We start from the raw sequence: 23,645 nt of genomic DNA on the forward strand, positions 1-23,645 counted from the left end.
ATTAAGGATGTGTTTAGCAAATGCGTTGAGAAAAAAAAAAGTGCGTTTGAACTTTTTGAAAGTTTTATTTTTATGTTTGACAATTTTTATCTTTCTGAACCCAAAAATAATTCTGTCTCTAAACGCACGTTCAGGAAAACCTAAAAATTTGTAGCTTTCGCGTTTCACGTTCATGGTTGCTGATTACTCTTGAAAAATTAGGTAAAAAATTTATTCATTTTTTACCAATTCTACCTTTCATTTACTTCAATAATTGAAAATTGAAAATTAAAAATTAAAAATGTTGTTTGGTTGAGAGACCTCTAATTTAAAAAAAAAAACTGCCATAATTTCTCTAAAAACTTTTGAATTTATAATGTCAGTGATGTTATGTAGCTTTAATTTTTTAAGAAATTAGAATATTGTTTGGTGAACGCCTCTAATTAAAGAAAAATACTGTCAAAATTTTGTAAAAAAATTAATGTTATGATTTTGTTAATACTTTTGTGATGTATGGGCTCAACACCAATTTTTTTTTGTCGAGAGCGGTATCTAGATGTCCGTCTAGTAAATATCGACTCACAATATAATCCAAGTCTATCAACTAAAACAAATAAAAAAATCAAACCACTAAATAAAAATATCACTTTGTACTAAGATTTTGAAAACCGATTCGAACTGATCGGTCAAACTTGTCGAACTGCAAACCAAAGAGAATAGCGGTTCAGACAGACGTTGAAACCGAAGATTTGAAAAACCTATGTTGGACCGTTGAACCGGACCCGGCCGTTTTTTTAAATTCTGCAAAACTCCATCGTTTTGCTGGGAGACCCTAGGGTCGGATCGCTTACTGGAGGAACCACATTGTGGTCACTGTTCTGGCGGCGCTGGGGATTGCTCCCAAGGGTACCGTGGATGTTCACGAGATGCTATTCAAGACCGCTGACTATTTGACCAGAGGTGGTGACACTGGGATTTTCTCACCGATGCACATGGTCCTCTGCAGAAAACCAAAATCCCCTCCTACTACTACATCATCTTACTCATCATCATTTTCAGGTACTCTGTTAAAGAAAAAAAAAAAAAAGAAAAAAAAGGAAAAACCTGGTAACCTGTTTCAATGTGCCTCCGCTAGCTGCCACCACCATCCCCAAATTTATTCTTCGTTTCTTTTTTTTTTTTTATAATTTTAATTTCAATTTGGATTTAGCTTATTTTTATTTATGTGAACTCGGTGTAGTTTGGTTTTTGAGATCTTTGATTTTAGCTCTTTGTTCAAGCAGTCGCCTTATAATTAATTCATGTTAATGTCTCCTTTAATTTAGTAGATTCCTTCTGATTGTTTGGTGGTTGGTCTTTGATGGAGGTTGAGAACTGTCTGATTTAACTGGCGTATTTTAAGGGGAGAGAGGGGGGTCACTTCAATTATTCGATTGAATGATTCCGAAAACTCGCATACTTCAGAATTAGGGTGCCAGTTGTTAAAGATTTTGATTTTGATTTTGATTTTGATTAGATGGGATTATTAGATGGTTAAAAAAGTGTGTAGATGTGTGAAAGTCTGAAAATGAAATAAGAGTTGTAGGGTGAGGTTGCAGAGCGCGCTAGGCGTGCATTGAGTTCAATTCCTTGCTTGTTGCGTAGCTGAATGGGACTTTGGGGGGGGGGGGGGGAATTACTCTTAACTAACTTAGCCTAAAGGCTATCCAGCTTAAGGATGAAATTCTTTAGAAGGTGGGCGGTATTTTTTTCTGTGAATTACTCCATTGTTAATGATTCTAATAATTCATCTGCAGAAGGTGATGGGGTCTTCAGGCTTGAATCCTTTGAAACTAAGTGTTGCACGTGGGGTATGCCTGTTTTGTGTCTTCTTCGCTGCTGTGCTCTGTTGACTGTTGTGCTGTGTTTTTGTGTTCAATTAAAATTTTTCTTTGAGAACTTAGCTTTGCTATGCTTAATAAATTGTGCCAATTATGCATTTCTTGAAATTGGTATGCGTCTAAATAGTGCATTTCATGTTTCTGATTTTGATAATTTGAGTAGTTTATGAAGCATAGTTCACTGTTATTGCAAATGATTTGGGACTGCTTTTGAAGAGTGTATGAAGTAGATTACTTGCTGTGTTTGGAGTTGTGTATTAATTAAATTGGTTAATTTGTTATTTGAGCCTTGTTACAGCTTGTTGTTAAATAAAGTTTAAAGCTTCAATATCCATTTATTAGTTGGCAATGTTAATATTATTAATAATAATACTAATCACAAAGTGGAGAGGGATTGCAGAATTTGTCACATAGGTTTGGAGAGTGATAGTTCTAAGTCTGGTGTTCCAATTGAATTGGGTTGTGCTTGTAAAGATGATTTTGTTGCTGCTCACAAAGTATGTGCTGAGACATGGTTTAAGATTAAGGAGAATTTGAGTATAAATCCCATCTTTACTTTATTCTGTTTAACTGCAAAATTTGGTTTTTGATATTTTTTAATGCTGAATTTGATTGATTCTATGGATATTTTAGACACCCTTTTGTTTATGATTCATGGAATTGAGAATTGAATTGGATTGTTTGGTACTGTTCTAATATCCAAATTTTTTGTATTATAAATTATTTTAAACAAAATACCTTTTAAATTTAACTTTAGTTTATCCATATTTAATTTAATTTTACAAAACATAGCCATTTTTAATATTTATTATATACTATCATTAATTTATCGTCCGCGCATCACGCAGGTCTCATTCTAGTTATTTTAATGTCTATTCTGATTGATGAGAGAACAATAACACAAGTTTTACGTCCCAAAGCCCAGACACCACCATCTTTTCCACACCATGAAGAAGTTGTTCCTCCTTGGCACCTGGAAGTGCAACTGCTGGAAGCAAAGGTTTCGACTTTTCACCACCCTTTTGAAAGATTTGGATACTCCTTGTCTTCGTCACGTGATTGCCACCAACATTTCCATTAGCAGGAGAGTTAAATCCGGCGGACCTGAATTAGCACGCCACCTGTTCGATGATATGCCGCTTCGAACTGTTTCCACTTGGAATACTATGATTTCCGGATATTCGCAATGGGGATGCTACATTGAAGCTCTGGCCCTTGCTTCCCTCATGCACCACTCTTGCGTTAAGCTTGACGAGGTCTCTTTCTCTTCGGTGTTGAGCGCATGCTCACGTTATGGGTCACTTGTTCATGGGAAGCAAGTTCATTCATTACTTTTGAGGTCTGGATACGAGAGATTTGGCCTTGTGGGGAGTGCTTTGTTGTATTTTTACATTCAGTGTTGTGGAATTGGAGAAGCTAAGGTAGTTTTTGAGGAGCTTCATGGCGGGAATGATGTGTTATGGAGCTTGATGCTTGCGGGTTATGTGCAGCGTGACAATATGGGTGAGGCTCTAGACATGTTTGAAAAGATGCCTAATCGTGATGTTGTGGCTTGGACCATGTTGATCTCTGGATATGCGAAGAGGGAAGATGGGCATGAGAGGGCTTTGGATTTGTTTTGGTGTATGAGGAGTTCTGGAGTGTTGCCTAATGAGGTCACGTTGTGCTCTATTGTGAGAGTTTGCACTAGACTGAGAGCTCTATGGCAGGGAAAGGTTGTTCATGGGCATTGCATCAAGGAAGGGTTTGCTTTTGATAATGCGATTGGTGGCGGGTTGATTGAATTTTATTGTGATTGTGAAGCCATAGGTGATGCCAAGAGAGTTCATGAGAGCATGAGAGGAGAAACTTATTTGAATGTGACTAACTTGTTGATTGGTTGCCTTATCTCCGCGGGAAAAATTGAAGAAGCTGAGATGATATTTTACAGGTTGAGAGAGACGAATCACGTATCATATAATTTGATGATTAAAGGTTATGCTATGATTGGTCATTTTGAGAAGTCAAAGAAATTATTCAATCAAATGAGTCTCAAGGATTTAACTTCCTTAAATACCATGATATCTGTATACTCCAAAAACGGTGAACTTGATGAAGCTGTGAAACTTTTTGATAAAACTAAAGATGAGAAAAATCCTGTGACATGGAATTCGATGATGTCTGGTTGTATTCAAAATGGCCAGTACATGAAGGCATTAAAATTATACGTGAAGATGCGTAGGTTGTCAGTTGATTATAGTAGATCGACGTTCTCTGTTTTATTTCGTGCATGTTCATCTCTAGGTTCTTTTCAGCAAGGACGGTTGCTTCATGGCCACTTAACCAAGACACCGTTCCAAGCAAATGTTTATGTTGGGACTGCCCTTATAGACTTCTACTCCAAATGTGGTCGCTTGGCTGATGCTCAAAGGTCATTCTTCAGCATTTTTTCACCCAATGTAGCAGCATGGACAGCTCTTATCAATGGGTATGCATATCATGGACTAGGATCCGAGGCAATTTTACTCTTCCACTCGATGTTAGTTCAAGGAGTTGTGCCAAATGCTGCTACTTTTGTTGGCATTCTTTCTGCCTGCTCCCATGCCGGTCTAGTTGATGAAGGTTTGAAAATCTTTCACTCGATGGAGGAACTTTACAAAGTAACCCCAAGCATAGAACATTACACATGTGTGGTGGATCTTCTTGGTCGATCAGGCCATGTAAGAGAAGCTAAAGAGTTTATTAGAAAGATGCCTAATTTGGGGAGCTTTACTACATGCATGTTGGTTCTGGAATGACATGGAAGTAGGGGAGAAAGTTGCTGAAAAGTTGTTCAGCTTGGATCCGAACCCGACCGTGCCTTTGGTAATTCTGTCAAATATGTATGCGGTGCTAGGTAGATGGGGGCAGAAGTCAATTCTTAGGAAGAGATTGCAGAGTGTAAAATTGAGAAAAGATCCAGGGTGCAGCTGGATTGAATTAAACAATATTCATCTTTTCTCGGTAGAGGATAAAACACATCCTTATTCTGATGTTATTTATGCAACTGTAGAGCATTTAGCAGCTACCATTAATTCTAGCATACCCTTCAATTATCTCTATAGCAGCAATGGCAAACATCATGGATAATGTAAAGTTGCAAACTGCAAATCCTATGTTACTTCAGATTTGGTCACTGAACTGAATATTTCTCGAGAGACCATTGAGCTTTAACTATTTTAGCATCGATTATGCGTAGGATAATATATCATGGTTTGCCTCTAAATCAATAATGAAATTACTTGATTGTGTTAATCATTTAACATATTTTATGCTTTCATCAGAAGTAGCTGATGTGAGTGACGGAGAACTAACCAGCTACCATTAAACATATTACTGCCCAATCTCATTGTCTCATAGGGTTCTTTAACACTTCAATCTGAAAGACAACAATTGGTAAAATTCGGCATGGGGCCTGTGATTTCCTTTTAACTTCTATGAATACTATCTGATATTTCTTTATCTACAGCAAATGTATTATTTGTAAATATTCACATTTTAATTTAAAGACTAACTTCTCAGTTTTGCTTGATTAACATGGAACTTTTTGAAGTAAGAACATTGGCAAGATAGCGTTATTACTTTTGAGTTATATGAATTTAATTTATTTTTCAATGCTACAATGCTAAATTTGTAAAGAAACTCAACTGATTCACCTCTTTGTTTCAGGAGGACCTGAGAAAGGATTGGCTAAAGGGCTAACCACAGAAGAATCCATTCATATACTTGTTGAATAAAATGATTCATCTGAAATTAGTCACCAAGTTCATAAAGAAATAGTTCAAATAAAAAAAAGGTGAGTACTACTTGTTGAAAAAATTGATTTAATATCCATATGCAGTAGAAATTGTATAATTGCTGAAGGTCTTAATAATAGATGCAAGACTTAGATGCAATGGAGAAGAAAAGTCATGCTGATTTTTTATAACAGTGCATGGTCCTTACCAGGGGATCTTTTGTGCACATGTAAAGTAACGTAGGCTATCACTGGTTGCGCCTACTTATCTATGGTGCTTTGGCTTTAAGTTTTGGTACCATGTTCTTTGACATTGGCTGAAGCAGTGAATCAATTCAGGTACACAAATCAACCTTGAGACACATATTGCACAAAATTCAACAATCATAGCTACATTATTTGTAGCAAAAATTTTAATAAACCTAATGTTAAAGGCTTAAATCTTGATTTATTTGATGTCAAGCCAGAACTTCACTGCTTGTATTTGTTGTTACATTCCTTACCTTCATTACTGTTGGTGCATTTCCTTCTTTTGTGGAAGATATGAGGGTAAACTACTATTTCTGTTAAGAACAAACTATGTGACATAATTATACCTATACCACCCTGTTATGTGCACTTACGTACTATTCATCCACTATTTAATGGGGCGTGAGCTCTGCCTAGATTGGAACTCACTCCTCATCCAACGTGGATGAACAATATTTAGGCAGAGAGCGCAATAATGATTGTATTCAAGAAACATTCTAAATATGATCATGTCAAATTACTGAATATGTTGGTGAAATGATCCATAATTAAGTGTTTGAAAGAGAAAGACTCAATGGACATTATGGGGTAACTGCATACACCATTAGCAACACATTATCTTCAGTTCCATTCTTGCTATTGATGTCACTGATCCCTGGAGCAGTGGTTTATTACCTAGTTGGACTTTACCAAAGACACCAAGAATTCATCTACTTTACATCTATACTTTTTGTTTCTGTCTTTTTGGTTGAGGGTCTCATGATGATTGTTGCAAGCATTGTCCCCAATTTCCTGCTAGGCATAATCTTCAGCACCGGAATATTGGGAGTGATGATGTTGGATGGTGGATTCTATAGGCTTCCAAGCGATATCCCTAAACCGTTTTGGAGATACCCTTTGCATTATATTTCATTCCACAAGTATGCATACCAAGGATTGTTCAAGAACGAGTTTCAAGACCTAACATTCACCGACAATAATCAAGATGGAGGAGCTATGATAAACATTAGTGGGGAAGAGATACTTAGAAACTTGTGGCAAGTGGAAATTGGTTACTCAAAATGGAATGATGTTGCTATATTGATAGGAATGGCAGTGACATACAGAATTTTGTTCTTGGTGATCATCAAGAGCTTTGAGAAAGTGAAGCCTATTGTTGTGACAGCAATGAATAATTGCCCGCAAGCAAAGTTCAGGTTCACTAAGGTGACTAGACTAGGAGCAATGGCATGATTCATTTGCTTGCTTGCCTTGCAGAACCATAATAACATATAATATAATCATATATTTGCTTAGTATGTGTGAACTGAGGTTATTATAATACTTGAGAAGAACTGTATATAATTATTTCTTTTTTAAGGAGATCAGATACTGAGTAATAGTGGTTATGATTATCGTATGGATTACAAGATTGCATTGCCCATGGATGAATAAATCTGAAGCTTGCCTTCAACACTCAAGCATAATTCCTGAACTAATTGGATGAGAGAACTGATTACTCGACCAACCTAAATTGGTTTACAAGACAATACTTATGTACCAATCAACAATAATATATATACAAATTAAAATCACCAAAATAAATCACAAACCTAGCTACTATAGATTTAATTTGAAAATAATTATAAGCATACAGTTAGATTTATGTTTGGGTTTATGCTTCATGACTTAGTGCAGAGTTATCATCATTATTCTCCATCACTAGTGTTTCTCGCTTGGGAGACCCTGAAATGAATGACACAAAAAATGGCTTCAACTTCTCCGTAATCTTGATGATCAAGAAGAACAACACTCGATACACCAAAATCATCCCAAGCAAGATTCCGAGATCGACCCACTTGGAGTAACTCATGTCAACTTGCCACATGTCCCTCAGAATCTGGTCACCACTAATGTAGGAGCCATTTCCATCATTTGTTGCAAAGCTTAGCCCTTGAAATTCGTTCTTGTACAATCCTTGGAATGCAAATCTATGAAATGCAACATAGAACATTGGGTATCTCCAAAATGGTTTGGGAAGATCATTGGGCAATCTGAAGAACCCTCCGGCCAGCATCATGATTCCTTGGATTCCGGCGCCGCTTATGATTCCCATTAGATAGTTTGGGACTATGCTTGCAACTATCATCATTAGGCTTTCAACCAACATGAGGCAAGAAAACAGAACACATATGAAGTAAACAAAATGGTCGAATCCTCTTTGAAGATGAGGAAGGTAATAAGCTATGGCTCCTGGAATCACTGATACTAGAACCAAGTACGGCACACTAGATACTGTGTTCCCAATTACAAATGCCACAACACCATAATGCCCATTCAATCTTTCTCGTTCAAATACCTACGTATATATATAACAACAATTCAATTAAAAATAGTTATTTTTACTAACATGACATTATTTGATTGGATGCATACGAAAAATAGTTTTATACCAACAGTGCATCAAAATTAAATTCTATATTGTGATGAATAGTTCTTTAAATTACCTTCATGACCTCCACAAAGGAAGGGAATCCACCAATGGTCATGAAAGTTATGAATGAAGATTCAAACATAAGAAGTGCTCCTCTGTCCTGAATTGTGCTGAAACTTGTACCTAGATCATAGAAAACTGTGGCAGTGGCTATGGCCAATGCAATGTATATTCCAAGACGTAACCAATAATAGCCTAGATCACGAAACATGTTCACGCATGATATTTTGGTAAGAACAATGCACTGATTAAGGAAACCAGCACGCCTTCTCTTCTTATGATCTACTGATCTAGTCTCCTGAAACATAAATTGAGTTATGGATCAATGCTTTTATTATAGCTTATGAATGCACACGCAATAGACATGAAATGAAAGAAACCTGGTTAGATAGCATTGCAACTTCTTGTTGAACTTGTTGGTTAATTTCAGATGATTCATATGCGCTTATAAGGATTCTAATTGCTTCTTCTGTAGGCACTGTTCTAGTGCCAGATAAACCCATGTCAGTATCCTGAAATAGTAGTTAATTCAAAATACCATCAAATTATTTCTGAATGCTCTCAAGTATCTTCAAGTGAAGCTAATCTTAGTTACCTGATCAAAATCCTTGTTTATAGTTTTCAGTAAATGATCAGAAGGGTTTTGGAGTGCAGGACATGGAAAACCATTGGAAGCAAAAAACTACATACATTGAAACAAAACCAGAATTTAATATTATAACTAAAACTAAATGAATTAAAAGAAGAAAAAAAGATACGAACCTGAGTAGCAGTTGAGGCAGGTCCAAAGTAAACAGTTGTACCAGAAGAGAGAAGACAAAGGTTATGGAAAAGTTGAAAGACTTCAGTGCTTGGTTGATGTATTGAAGCAATAACGGTTCTTTGAATGCCATCTTTCTGAACAAGGTTTGCAATTCTTTTCATGACATAATAGGAAGCAGCACTGTCAAGTCCACTTGTTGGTTCATCAAGAAACAAGAGCCTTGGGCGTGTTAGGATCTCAATGCAGATGCTCACACGTCTCTTCTGACCACCACTGATTCCTTTAATGCCCCAACCTCCAATTCTTGTGTTAATGGCATCTTGCAGACCCATTTCTCTTATTGTAATTTCTGCTCTCTCTCTTTTCTCTGCCTTGGACATGGAATCAGGTAGTTGGAGTTGAGCTGAGTAGTGCACTGCTTCCCTCACCGTTAAGGTTGTTAATAAGGTATCATCTTGTGTCACATATGCCTATGCCATACATTTAAACTCTTGCTAATTATTCAAATTAATTAAGACTACTACTTAATCATTATTGTGGCATGGTAATTTTTAGTATTTTTCACCATCATTTAATCAGCACCAATACTAAAGTGTTTTTAACAAATTAATTTTACTAATTTATATGTACAAATTTTGAAAATTATGATTACAAATAGTATTGATTTTTGTGTATAAATTCTGATAAATATAAGTACAAATTATATGCTTCTTGTATGTAAAATTCATGTAAATATGAATACGAATTATTACTGGCTAAATATTAATAAAAAATAATAAATATTATAGTGTGTGGTTTTGTACCGAGATTCCATAGGCCAGCGCTTCTCTGCGACCGTTGATGAGAATCTCTCCTGTTTGTCTTGTGTTTGAATCTAATCTACCTGAAATATGAGTTCAAACATATAGCTCATTATTAATAATGCATTTACATATATCTTAATATTAAAATTCTTTTGACAAATATATATTATTAAGTATATATGATTGCATTAGAAAAGGTATATAACTCGGTTATTTACAATCTTACATTCTTTTAATAAGTACAGACATTTTATTAAATGATCACAATGTAAAACTTTGTATTATTAATTCTTAATTAACATTTCTAAGATAAATTTAAATGTATTCTATGGTTATGTGTGTGTTGTATTTTATATTTGATATCCCATCATGTAATCTTCTTTAAATAATGTCACTCGATCGAGGGATAGCACATAATTTAAAAAAAAAATGGAAAGGTGTTAAATTTGTTCTTAGTTTATCTTAAAATAATTAATGTCAATAGAAATATCAAATCAGGAGTTTCAATGATGGGTTCATTATAGTTCAATTGTTTCTAATTATCTTCGTGTGAAGTTAATAGTTAAAAATTATTCAGATAATTTGAAAAATTTGATTAAATTATCATCTTTTTTTTTTCTAAAAATAGGAGACTCAAACTCGCAACCTCTTAGATGAGTATGGAGAGACTATGCCATTTGAGCTATTACTCATTGACTATTTAAATTATCATCTAATAATTATCAATTATTAACTTTACATAAAAATAATTACATAAAATTTTCATCTTTATTTTATACAATCTTAGATCCATGTACCTAAAAATACGGAATTAAGTACAAATGCTGCACGCCTATTTTTAAGTATTTTTTAAAATCATATATGAGTTATTAATTAAATATTTTTGTTCATATATATTAAATTATTTTATATTTGTGTAAATTTTTTTGGATACTAATAGATATCAAAATTAATTAATTTTTTATTTAAATTCTTAAAATAAATCTTTTAAATACGGACAATTAAAATAATTTATTTGAGTTTATTATTTTTGTTAATCATTTAAATAGTGAATCAAAAAATAGTTATTTTTATAAATATAACAATATTAAGATTTTATCAAAATAATAATAATAATAATAATAATAATAATAATAATAATAATAATAATAATAATAATAATAATAATAATAATGTTTACTGTTCGGTGTGTCGGGTACCGGACGGTTCGGGTTAGGACCCCGATGTCAACGCTTGGGATGGTGGAGAAGCTCGTCTGGTCGTGGTTTCCTGGTCCCGGGTGTGCGAGGTCCCGAGCACTTCGTATGGAGAGGGGGGTGCCACCTGCAAAGACACTCCGACGCTCTTGTCAGAATATGTGCAGGCGGAAAGGAGGTGGTGTAAGAATGTGACGTACCTCGGGGGGAGAGCCAGTCTCCCCCTTATATACATGTCAGTAGTGGGCCCCTCAAGTGGTCAGGCCCATACCCTCAAGGGCGCTGTCCCACGGCTGTGTGCAAGCCGTACGGGACGCGTGTCCGGGTCGGGTGGAGGGCGTGTTGTTGGGCCGGCGGGAACTCGGGTCGGGTTAACCCGCGTGAGTTTGGGCCAGGCCGTAACAGTGCCCCCGACGTGTCAGCGATGGCCGTGAGGGCCATTGGTGGCGCGTCATGCCTACGTTCGTACGTTGTCGTTGGGTCGGCTGATCGTGGGAGAGACACGTCTCTTGTGCGCGTGTCTCTTGATCTGCTGTGCCATCTGTTTGCCGTTTCGTTCTCCGCGCTGGGCATTTAATGCTCATAATGATTTGAAAAAACCTGCGGGCAAAGACTATCTTGCCCCTGCTTCCTTTCGCGCTTTTGGAAGTGGTTTTTAAACAGTTTTCTCCCTATCCACCTCCCACTCTTACTATTTCCAACTCCTTCTCTCCCTAACATCCAAAGCTTCCAGTGCGAACTCCCTCCTGCTTCAACTTTCAGTCCAAGTTTCCTTCATCATTCCAGGTAATTTTTTGGTCTCTTTCCTTTGGTATCTGTGTTATGTCCTGCTGCTGTGCGATTGCAGCTTGCGTTTGTTGCATGGCTAGTTTATTTTTGTTGAAAGGTTTTTCAATGTTGGGGTAGGTGAGTTAGGGGAGGGGTACCATTCCAGGATAGGTTTTTTGGGTGGTTTATGTGGTAGGCGTAGTTTTTAGCCGTGTTTGGTCACGATTGGGTTGAAAAGGCGTAGTTTCTGAGTTTTTTCGGACTCCCGACCTCATAGACTAACGGAGTGGTACCCCGCTGTAGGTATGCCTCGCGTTGTCTCCCGGTCTTCCGGATCTGGTGCGGCTTACGACCCGTATGCTTGGGTGACCGACGATATAAGGAGCTCACCCAACCAGATGGGTTTGGAGGAATTGACGGAGTTCCGGCAAGCCGGCTACTTGTGTGGGGGGACTGACGAAGAGGCCAACTACGAGGCCATTGTCCCTGCTCCCCATGAGCGTATTTATGAGCTCAATTTTCACTCCCCTCGTGTCCCCGATTGGATCTGGTTTTATAAGTCCATGTTCACGCAAGTCGGTGTTCGGATACCGTTCTCCGAGTTTCAGATGGCGCTGCTGAACCGGATATCCGTCCCCCCGTCTCAGCTTCATCCGAACAGCTGGGCTTCGATCCGCTGCTTCGAAATGGTCTGCGAGTACTTGGAGCTGCCGGCGTCAGTGGACGTTTTTCTCTTTTATTTCAACCTTACCAACCCCTCCAAACAGGGGAAGGCGAGAAAAGGGTTTCTTTCTTTCCGTTCTGCCCAGGGTAGGAAGATTTTTAGCCTTTTTGAGGATTCCTACCACGGTTTTAAAGATAAGTACTTCAAGGTTCGTCCCGTCAAGGGTCGTCACCCCTTCTGGTTGTCGTTAGAGGGGGAGCGCCTTATCCAGACTTACTGGAGTTTTGGCGCGGGGTCGAATCCTTTCGTCAAAGTGACGTACAAAAGGTTGTCGGCTGTAGATAAGCAGATAGCCGACGTCCTTTTTGCTATCTTTGAAAAGAACCCCGTGAACCCGCATCTTCTTATGGGTGAGCGGGAGGCCGCCAGGAGCTATATTCGTGAGTTGTCTTCTTTGTTTGCCTATGTTTCTTTGTCGTTGTTTTTCTCTTTCCGATCTAACGACTAACGTGCCTGTTGTTTGTCGCAGTGGAAATGTCTGCTACCATGACCGGTCTTGAGAATCTGATGAAGACCTTTTTTGAGGCAAGTGATGACGAGAATGCCGAAGAGAAGGACGTCAGTAAGTCGGAGGGTCCTTCGGGGGAGAAGGAGAGCCAGGCTTCCCCTACCCGGGATACCGAAACGTCGGGAAAACAGGGCGTAGGGGGCCAGGTTTCCCCTACCCGCGAGGAAAGGCCCACTGATGGGCATGTGACTCTCACCCCTCATCCGGATAGTGATGTGGAGCTTATCCATACTCCCAAGAAGCGAAAGATGTCTTCCAGCCCGGAAGGGGCCCTTACCATAATGGAGAGGAACTTTGATGCTACCAAATTCATTGACTCCCAACTGATACCCGGGACAGAAGAGCATTTTCATGAGACCGAACTGTCCGGGCAGGCGAGGTGGATGTATCGCACCTTGCTTCGTGGGGCCGTGATAGCTCGGAAGGCCGAATTCGAGTTATCCGGTATGGAGGCGCTTCGGAGGAAGCTTGAGTCTTCTGCTAAGGCAAACAATGACCTTAAGGCTCAAGTTGAACTCCTCCAGGGTCAGCTGTCCGAGATGGGGGGAAAGCTTAGTGCTGCTGAGGAGAAGTCGTCGTTTGTTGCGGAGAGGTTGAAGGCATCCGATAAGACCGTGGCCCGGCTTCTTGAGCGCGAGATGACATTGGAGGGTCAACTGAACGCCGCTCAGGGTCGGGTTGTCACCTTGAAAAAGGAGCGGGAGCAGGCCGTCTCGGAGGCGAAGGCCGCTAAAGCAGAGGCCGCTGAGCTTAAGAAGAAGCTTAAGGTGGCCAAGGAGCAAGGGAAGAATGCTATCTTGATGACCGAAGATGCCCTGAAGGCTCAGCTGAGGATCGCTGCTCCTGATTTCGAGACGTCGTCAATTGGCGTTTTCAAGACTATCCAGGACGGAAAAATCGTTGATATGCCGAGGAAGTGAAGTCTTGTAACTTAGGATATTTTGTAATGCATTTGCTGAACAACCTGTTGTTCGTTCTTTGTTTTGACTCTTGATAAGTTATACTTGTTTGGTCGTTTGGCCGGGTTGTCGTTTATTGTATTCGTTGTTATTTCTCTTGGGGGGCTCGCGCCGGTTTTCCCGTTTTGTGATAGTTATGGCTTGGATTGCCGTGGTCGTGTTGTCGTCGCAGTGGTCTTTGGCCGTGACTAAGATGGCCCCCGGGGTGATCAGTCCCGGTCTTCCGTTTTAAGGTGCGCTCGTGTGCGTCGCACGTAGGGAGGAAGTAAAAAAGCAGACAAGTAGGCAAGCATGAGTAAAAAGCAAATTAACTAAGTATGAGTTAATCGTTAGCCAAGCAATTTAACCAATATGGCGAATATTTGACAAGATAAAAAGGTAAATTGTCATGTGGACAAAGCGGGTATTTACTTATTTATTTAAGTTCTTAGTTCGGCGAATCGTCTGGTCATGGGTAGAACCTTCTCAGGTTACCCGCATTCCATGTTCTGGGTACTTCCTTGCCGTCGAGTCTTTCGAGCTTGTAAGCACCTTTGCCGAGTACTTCCCTTACCCTGTAGGGTCCTTCCCAGTTTACCGCTAGCTTGTCTTCCCCTGGGGTCGGGACGCCGATGTCGTTGCGTCGCAGGACGAGGTCCCTTTCCTCGAAATCTCGTTTGAGGACTTTTGCGTTGTAACGCAGGGCTATTCTTTGTTTCAGCGCGGTTTCTGTTAGGTGAGCTATCTCCCTCGTTTCCTCAATCAGGTCTTTCTCGACTGCTTCGCTCATGCCCGCGAGCAGTAGTCGGGGGCTCGGTTCGCCGTTTTCGACTGGTATCACCGCGTCGACCCCGTATGTCAGGCGAAAGGGAGTTTCCCCCGTGGCGCTTTGCTCGGTTGTCCTGTAAGACCATAAGACGGAGGGGAGTTCGTCAGCCCAGCTCCCTTTCTTATTGTCTAGGCGCTTCTTTAGACCAAGGAGGACGACTTTGTTTGCGGCCTCTACCTGCCCGTTCGTTTGGGGGTGTTCTATTGAGGAGAACTTTTGCTTTATCCCCAGGCCAGGGAGGAATTCCATGAACTTCTTGTCGGTGAACTGGGTCCCGTTGTCCGAGATAACCACCTCCGGGATACCGAAACGGGTTATCACCTGCCTCCACATGAACTTCCGGCAGTTGGAGGACGATATCGTGGCTAGTGGCTCAGCCTCCACCCATTTGGTATAGTAGTCAATGGCGACGATGAGGTATTTGACTTGTCCTGGGCCGACCGGGAAAGGTCCCAGGAGGTCGACTCCCCATTGTGCAAAAGGTCGTGTAGTCGTTAGCGAGCTTAGCTCGGAGGCCGGTGCCTTGTGGAAGTTGGCGTTTTGTTGACACTTCGTGCATTTTCTGACGAATTTCTTTGAGTCCTTCATCATTGTCGGCCAGTAGTATCCTGCTCGGATGAGCTTCCTTGCTAGGGCTTTGCCCCCGATGTGGTGTCTGCAACACCCCTCGTGGACTTCTCTGAGCACGTAGTCCGTTTGGTCGGGGTGCAAACACTTCAATAGGGGCTGGCTAAGTCCCTTTTTGAATAGTTGTCCCTGTATGATTGCATATCTGGCCGCCTCCCTTCTTAAAGCTTTGGCTGCTTTCTCATCTTCGGGCAACTTGCCGAGTTCCAGGAAGTTGGTGATGGGGTCCAGCCATGAAGGGCTCGACTCCGTCAAGTGGAGGGTGACCGTTGGTTCCTTCACCATGCCTTGGATGAGCGACCGGTTGCCCGATCCTGGCTTTGTGCTCGCAAGCTTCGACAAGAGGTCTGCTCGTGTGTTCCTTTCTCTTGGAACGTGCTGGACAATGACCTCCTGGAACTGGCTTGTCATTTGCTTAACCTTTTCCAAGTATTTTTGGAGGAGGGGGTCCCGGGCTTGGTAGCTTCCGTTTATCTGTGAGGTGACGACTTGGGAGTCGCTGCATACTTCGACCCTCGTCGCCCCGACTTCCCGAGCCAGCATTAGTCCGCCTAGGAGAGCCTCATATTCTGCTTGATTGTTCGACACTGGAAACTCGAACTTGGTCGATTGCTCATAGATGACCCCTGCTGGGCTTTCCAAGATGACCCCTGCTCCTCCGGACGTTTGGTTGGAGGCTCCGTCCACATGAAGCCTCCACCGTGTGCCCGTTTCCTCGGGAGGGTCGCCCGTTACCTCCACCAAGAAGTCTGCCATTGCCTGGGCCTTGATTGCATGTCGGGGCTCATACTGTAGGTCATATTGTGAGAGCTCGATGGCCCAGGTCATCATCCTACCAGCCAAATCAGGTTTTTGCAGTATTTGTCGAATCGCCTGATCTGTCCTCACAACTATACGGTGACTCTGGAAGTATTGTCTTAGCCTTCGGGAGGACACTAGGAGCGCCAGCGCCAGTCTTTCCAGTTTGCTATACCTCAGCTCTGGTCCCTGGAGTGCCCTGCTCACGAAGTAAACAGGTTGTTATGTCTTTGCTTCTTCTGTAACGAGGACCGCGGCAAGCGCTTCCTCGGTTACTGACAGGTAGAGGTAGAGCGGTTCTCCGGCTCTGGGTTTCCCGAGGACTGGTGGTGCCGTCAAGATTTCCTTGAAGTGGTTGAATGCCTCTTCGCACGCTGGGGTCCATTCGAACGTCATTCCCTTTCTCATTAAATTGAAGAAAGGTAGGGCCCTTGCTGCCGATGCACCGAGGAAACGGGACAAAGCTGTCAATCTCCCAGCAAGTCTCTGGACGTCTTTGATGCAACCCGGACTCTTCATTTGAAGGACCGCTTGGAATTTCTCGGGATTGGCTTCCACTCTTCTTTGAGTGATCATGAAGCCCAGGAACTTTCCGGCCTCCATGGCGAACGCGCATTTGGGCGGATTAAGCCTCATGTTGTGTTGTCGTAGGGACGAGAAAACGCCGTTAAGGTCGCTCAGGAGATCGTCAGGTCGTGCGGTCTTTGCGAGTATGTCATCCACATAGACTTCTACTGTTTTGCCCATGAGTTCGCTGAATATCTTATTCATCAACCTTTGGTATGTGGCTCCGGCATTTTTTAGACCAAACGGCATTACCTTGTAACAATAGATGCCCCCTGGCGTTATGAACGCCGTTTTTTCCTCGTCGGGTCGGTGCATCGGTATCTGATTGTACCCTGAGTAGGCGTCCATGAAGCTCAGATATCTGTACCCTGCCGCTGCGTCGACGAGTGCATCAATATTAGGTAGGGGGTAGCAGTCCTTGGGACAAGCCTTGTTGAGGTCAGAGTAGTCCACGCACATTCTCCACCTCCCGTTGTGTTTTTTAACCAGAACCACATTCGACAACCAAGTCGAGTAGTCCAGTTCCCGGATGAATCCCGCTTCTAAGAGGCTGGCCGTTTGCTTGGCCACCTCTTCCTCCCTTTCCTGCGACATTTTTCTCCTTCTCTGGGCCACTGGTTCGGCTCCTGCCTTTACGGCCAGGTGATGCGACATGAGCTGGGGATCTATCCCGGGCATGTCGGCAGGTGTCCAGGCAAAGAGGTCGGCATTGGCCCTGATCATTTCCATCAAAGGCTCCTTTATCTCGTGGGGGAGGTTTCTGTTTATGAATGTGAATTTATCGTCCTCCTCGTCGACTCTGAACTTTTCCAAGTCTCCTTCTGGCTCTGGTCTGGGTTTGTCGTCTACCCTGGCATCCAGGTCGGCCAGGAAGACCCCTGACGCTTCCTTGGATTTTTTCCTGAGAGAAAGGCTGGCGTGGTCGCAAGCGACCGCCGTTTCCAAGTCGCCCCTGAGGGATCCCACGGATCCATCATCGGTGATGAACTTCATCATCAGTAGTTTCGTACTCATAGCTGCCCCCAAGTCGTTAATGGTCTTTCTCCCCAGGATGATGTTATAAGCCGTCGAATCTCGTAATATCACAAAGTCTGCCATGACTGTTCTCCGTCTTTGCCCTTGTCCCACAGAGGTCGGGAGTGTGATAATTCCGTCCGGCTTGATGAAGTGGTCACCTAACCCTACCACACCGTGCTGGTGGGTCGTCAGGTCGGAATCTCTCAATCCCAAGGCATCGAAAACGTTTCGGAACATGATATTTGAGTCTGCCCCCGTGTCTACCAGGATTCGTTTGATGAGGCCAGTTCCGACCCTAGCCGTGATGACCATGGGCGGACTTTCCGGCGCCTCGTCGAACCATTGATCCTCCGGGCCGAAAGAGATAGTTGGGAGACCCTTAAGACTTCTAACGGGTGAGGTGGAGATCGCTAGGACCTTGGCATCTTTTTTCTGTGCCGATTTCGACTTCGGGGCGGTATTTCTGGCCGTTACCACGTTTACCACCGTGAGGCCGTGGTCGTCACCCTCTGGTTCTTGTCGTCGCCTCGTTGGTCGGGATCTATCTTCGCTGTCGTGGTCCCGGTTGCGTCTCCTTGGTTCCCTTATAAGGTGGGAGAAATCGGCGAGTTTGCCGTCCCTAATAGCTTGCTCGAGGGCGTCCTTTAGGTCAAAGCAGTCTTGGGTCTTGTGCCCGTAACCCTTGTGATAATCACAGTAGAGGTTCTTGTTTCCTCCCGTCCTGTCCTTCAGTGGTCGGGGCTTCGCCAGTATCCCCTTTTCTGCTATCTGTTGGTAAACTTCTATGATCGATGCCGTGAGGGGGGTGTAGTTGGTGAACTTCCCAACTCGGGGGAACGGTTTGGGTGGTTTACTCGGACCGCCGTCCCTGGCGTGTTCCTTTGGTCTTTCTCTGGCTTCGAAGTGCCGGGCTTGGTTATAGGCCGGCTGCCGTTTATTGGCAGCCACAACTCGGCTGACTTCCTCGTCATTAATGTATTCTTTGGCCACGCACTGGATCTCTTGCATTGTCCAGACGGGCTTTGTGGTGAGGTGTTTCCTGAAGTCCTCATTCGAGAGCCCGTTCGTTAAGCACAAACTTGCCACTGAGTCCGTCAGACCGTCAATTTCCAAGCACTCGTCATTAAAACGGTCCAGGTACTTCCTGGTCGGCTCTCCGGGTCTCTGTGTCACCCCCAGCAAATTGATTGGGTGTTTGGCTTTGACAATCCTAGTTGTGAATTGAGCCAAGAAGGCGTGGCTGATGTCGGAGAATTGGATCACCGAGCCTTGCGGGAGGTTGTTAAACCACCGTATTGTCGGGCCCGCTAAGGTGACCGGGAAGGCGCGACATCTGACCTCATCTCCCACCCCTTCTAGGTTCATCCTGGCCTCAAAGGCCGTCAAGTGTTCCAGGGGGTCTTGCGTTCCGTCATACTTCATGTTTGTCGGCTTGTCGAAGTGTTTCGGTAGTCGGACCTCGAGTATGGAGCGGTGGAAAGGAGTCGCTCCTATTATGACGGGTCCTCGGGCAGTTCTTCTCGACTCGTTGTTCTCGCGGTGAGCCTCCTCGTCGCCCCTGTTCGACGCGCGCCGCCTTTCGTGTCGGGCGTAGATAATGGGGTCGCGACTTCTTCTTCTGGGGCGTACCCGCCCCCCAGTGCTCTCCGACTCGTATTGGGGACTCGGTGTGCGCCTCGAGCGGCTCCTTGAACGGGAACGGGTGGGGCTCCGCTCTGGGGAGCGTTGGTCGCGCTCTCTTTCTGCTAGCCTGCGCTCTAAGTCCTGCATTCTGTGGCGTAGTTCCTGCATTATCCTGGCGTGGTTATCACCTGTCCCCCCGAAGGGGCGTCTCTCGTGAGTCTGCGTCGCATCCCTCGGGGGCGACCTCTGCTGTTGCCGGGATTCCGTCGCGACGGCGCCTCCCCCGAGCACGGGAGGCGCTACCTCGGAACCTGTCCCAGTCTGGACCAGCACGAAATCCATGGACGAGTTTCCCCACAGACGGCGCCAATGTTCGGTGTGTCGGGTACCGGACGGTTCGGGTTAGGACCCCGAGGTCAACGCTTGGGATGGTGGAGAAGCTCGTCTGGTCGTGGTTTCCTGGTCCCGGGTGTGCGAGGTCCCGAGCACTTCGTATGGAGAGGGGGGTGCCACCTGCAAAGACACTCCGACGCTCTTGTCAGAATATGTGCAGGCGGAAAGGAGGTGGTGTAAGAATGTGACGTACCTCGGGGGGAGAGCCAGTCTCCCCCTTATATACATGTCAGTAGTGGGCCCCTCAAGTGGTCAGGCCCATACCCTCAAGGGCGCTATCCCACGACTGTGTGCAAGCCGTACGGGACGCGTGTCCGGGTCGGGTGGAGGGCGCGTTGTTGGGCCAGCGGGAACTCGGGTCGGGTTAACCCGCGTGAGTTTGGGCCAGGCCGTAACATTTACCCTGCCGTGGAATCAAGTTTAACATAAGTAGTGATATTAATGGGTAAATTAAAAAGTAAACCTCACGTAACGATTAAATCATTATGTAACAATTTTTAAGTATTAATAATTTTATAAGAAGACAAGTGTAAATTAAAATGTATTCCGATGTACTCTTTCTGTACTCTTTCTGCTAGGGTTTAGGTATGAGTGACGGAGTGAGCGGGGGGTTCACGAAGAGGGTGACACACAGTGAGGTAACCAGTAATGCTGGCGGTAGAACTAAGGGGAGAGCGTCGGGGGTTTGTATCTGGTGAGAAGGAGGAGGATACTAGGGTTTCTAAGGAAGAACATGGCTTTCAAAAGGTTTCCTTCCGCGACATGGTGACTGGATAGAAGTCTCCGTCTCCTATGCTTTGGAATGAGGCTTTAGATGGAGAGAGGCTAGCCAAGGTGATCAAAGGGAACCACGGGGATTCGCATCCTCCTCGGGTCATCTTCTCAGAAGAAGGGCTGGCGGCGTTATCTGTACCATATAAGGAAGCGATCGTCGTCAAAGTCTTGGGCAAGCATATGAGTTACACGGCAATGGTGCATAAGTTGGGTATGGTGTGGAGATTGAAGGGTGGGTTTCAAGTTCTGGATGTAGGAAATGGTTATTTTCTGGTGAAATTTGATGCTTTCGAAGATCGGGAGAGGGTATTACTTGGTGGTCCTTGGATGATATCTGGGTTCTATCTTACTGTAAAACCATGGTCACCTGAGTTCTATTCAGAGGAGGAGGTTTTTGGATCCACCATGGTATGGGTACGCTTTTACGGCTTAGGGATTCGTTACTACCATGAGAAGGCTATGTTGAGGATCGTCGCTGCGGTGGGAAAGCCAGTGAAAGTCAATGTAGCAACTAAGATGGCAGCAAGAGGGAAGTATGCGAGGGCTTGTGTGGAGATTGATTTAGGCGTTCCCATTACTCGTAGTGTTGAGGTGGATGGGAGGGTTTTGGATGTTGAATATGAAAGCCTTGAGTTGGTCTGCAATACGTGTGGTTGTTATGGGCATGTTGGTGTGGACTGTAAATTGATTAGTTCAATTTCAGCGAACATTGATAAAATAGGGGTGAATGAAGACAAGGAACAAGATCATGAGAAGATAGATTAGGTGCCATTTTCTTCTAATATTGAAAAGCCTTTTGTTTTTGGTAGTACTACAATTGGGATAGATAAGAATAAGGATAAGGAAGTGCATGTAATGGAAGGGGCACATGCAGGGGATACAACGTGGACCAAAGTGGAAAGAAAGGCAAAGGGCAAGAAGGTCTTTTTGGGTATGCATGACCAGGATAAGTCCAAAAAAGTTTATGTGGATAAATCTTCTAATTATGTTGCTAAAGGAGAACCTGCTATGAAAGGCATCAATGTGGTTGAATCATCTTTACACATAAGTAAGGGCAATCAAGTGTTAAAACAAGCGAGGAACTTTAAATTAGCTTCGTCAGGTTTTACCTCTGCTCAAGGTGTGACGGGTGGCAAGCAAGGACCTGGTTCAGAACGGGCAGGGGCTTATTCGCAAGGCGCGGGGACTTCTAAAATGCCATTCAAAAGCAATTTAAAGAGATTAAGGCCTAATTCTTTTCAGAATTCTCCGGTTGAGAATGGGCACAGTGTGGTTACAGTGGAGACCCCACTCACTACCCTCAAATAATCTGAGGTGTGGGTCTCACTCCAAGTAATATTAATATGGATTGTGTAAACATTATAGCTTGGAATGTGAGAGGAGCTGGAAATAAGCTGGCTCGGGTGCATCTGAAACAATTGGTAAAGAATTTTCATCCGTACGTTTTTATCATTTTAGAGACTCATTGTGCTTTCCAAAAGATGGCTGTCTTTTGGAACAGATTAGGTTATACTCCTATTCATATTGAAGAAGCTCAGGGGCATAGTGGAGGTATTTGGGTGCTTTCTGCATCGCCCGGAGTATCTTGCAATGTCGTGGCAGCGAGTTCGCAAGTGGTGTGTGTTGAATTTTCGAATAGCGGTTTTTCTTGGGTCTGTGCAGCAATTTATGCAAGTCCCGTTCCTAGCAAAAGGGAAGAAGCTTGGAGGGTTTTGACAGATTTTTCTAGAAATTATTCAGGTCCTTTATTAGCTATTGGGGATTTTAATGAGATCCTTCTTTCATCTGAGGTTAAAGGTGGGAACTTTGTCTCTCGAAGGGCAGAGCGGTTTGGAGCTCTCCTAGATGAGTGTGGTTTGATTGATTTGGGAGCCCATGGATCTTTGTACACTTGGTTCAGACATATGCAGGGTAATCGGTTCATCTCGAAGAGGCTGGATAGGGCTGTGGCTACTGATGCTTGGTGTTTTCGTTTTCCGAAAAGCTATGTGGAGAATTTGGCGAGAATGCATTCTGACCACTGTCCCATTATGATACAATGTCAAGGTAATGATAGAAGAGTCGGGGTAAAACCTTTCCGTTTTCAAGTAGCTTGGTCTTATCACCCAAGTTTTTTGTCGGTGGTCAGGGGTGCTTGGGACAAGGGTAGACCCAATCCTATTCGTTGTCTTTCTCAGGTCAGAGATGATGCTTTGGCCTTTAACCGAGATGTCTTTGAAAATATTTTTAAAAGAAAGAGGGAATTGGAGAGGCGTGTGACCAGTATCCAACAGCGAATGGAGAGAGTTGATGCTTTATCCCTTATACAGGAAGAAAGGGAGTTACAGGCTGAATATAGTAATCTGCTTATGCAAGAGGAGTTGTTTTGGTATCAAAAATCCCGAGAGCACTGGGTCAGATTTGGAGATAGAAATACTAAGTTCTTTCATATGCAAACCATTATGCGGAGGAAGCGTAACAAGGTTCAGGGGTTGTTTTTGGAGGATGGAAGATGGAGTACTGATCCGCAAGAACTCGAAGAATGTGCAATTGGATTTTATAGAGATCTTTTTTGTAATGTGGAACAGGTAGAACTTGATGTGATGGGGGATCAGGAATTACCTTCTTTATCTCGTGAGGCTATTGAAAGTCTCACAAGAAATGTTTCTAAAGAAAAGGTTAGGAAGGTGGTTATGGGCATGAACTCTTTTAAGGCCCCAGGTGCCGATGGTTTTCAGGCTTTTTTCTTCAAGGAATATTGGGAAGTGGTTGGTACAGAGGTATGGGAACTTGTTAAGAAGGCTTTCGCTGGGTTTGATCTGGATAGTGCTCTATTTGACACTTTGGTGGTGCTGATTCCTAAAGTTGATAACCCGTCTCGCATGAAAGAGTTTCGTCCTATCAGCCTCTGTAATGTCATCTACAAGATTATAACTAAGGTGGTTGTGGAGAGGTTACGACCTTTTCTACAAGATATCATTGGTCCTCTGCAGGGAGGGTTTA

General features: G+C 43.2%; 3 protein-coding genes across 5 annotated transcripts; 2 read left to right on the forward strand and 1 right to left on the reverse strand.

Moving 5' to 3' along the window:
• The first annotated feature begins 761 nt into the window (after positions 1-761).
• LOC112771535 (pentatricopeptide repeat-containing protein At4g13650) lies at positions 762-7,271 on the forward strand. Of its 3 annotated transcripts, XR_011876327.1 has the most exons (5): positions 795-1,038; positions 2,708-4,968; positions 5,547-5,673; positions 5,755-5,952; positions 6,662-7,271. XR_011876327.1 is itself a non-coding variant. In XM_072225438.1 (2 exons), the coding sequence occupies exon 2, from the start codon at positions 2,807-2,809 to the stop codon at positions 4,634-4,636; it is 1,830 nt and encodes a 609-aa protein (XP_072081539.1). In that variant the 5' UTR covers positions 762-1,038; positions 2,708-2,806; the 3' UTR covers positions 4,637-5,035. The 3 variants fall into 3 exon arrangements, 1 of the variants encoding a protein (XP_072081539.1); XR_011876326.1 differs by lacking the exon at positions 6,662-7,271 and having other exon boundaries at positions 5,547-6,106; XM_072225438.1 differs by lacking the exons at positions 5,547-5,673; positions 5,755-5,952; positions 6,662-7,271 and having other exon boundaries at positions 762-1,038; positions 2,708-5,035.
• On the reverse strand, positions 7,175-9,970 carry LOC112771536 (ABC transporter G family member 1). The gene is made up of 6 exons (XM_025816303.3): positions 9,902-9,970; positions 9,098-9,568; positions 8,931-9,017; positions 8,716-8,847; positions 8,349-8,633; positions 7,175-8,200 (listed from the first exon to the last, which is right to left on the reverse strand). Exons 2-6 carry the CDS (start codon positions 9,476-9,478, stop codon positions 7,517-7,519), a joined length of 1,569 nt encoding a protein of 522 aa, XP_025672088.1. The 5' UTR covers positions 9,479-9,568; positions 9,902-9,970; the 3' UTR covers positions 7,175-7,516.
• Positions 9,971-20,681: 10,711 nt separating this feature from the next.
• LOC112769790 (uncharacterized) lies at positions 20,682-21,428 on the forward strand. Its single transcript, XM_025814257.1, has one exon. The coding sequence runs from the start codon at positions 20,682-20,684 to the stop codon at positions 21,426-21,428; it is 747 nt and encodes a 248-aa protein (XP_025670042.1).
• Positions 21,429-23,645: the final 2,217 nt, after the last annotated feature.

The sequence above is a fragment of the Arachis hypogaea genome, chromosome 18, assembly GCF_003086295.3.
Source record: "Arachis hypogaea cultivar Tifrunner chromosome 18, arahy.Tifrunner.gnm2.J5K5, whole genome shotgun sequence".
In the NCBI taxonomy this organism is placed as follows: Eukaryota; Viridiplantae; Streptophyta; class Magnoliopsida; order Fabales; family Fabaceae; genus Arachis; species Arachis hypogaea.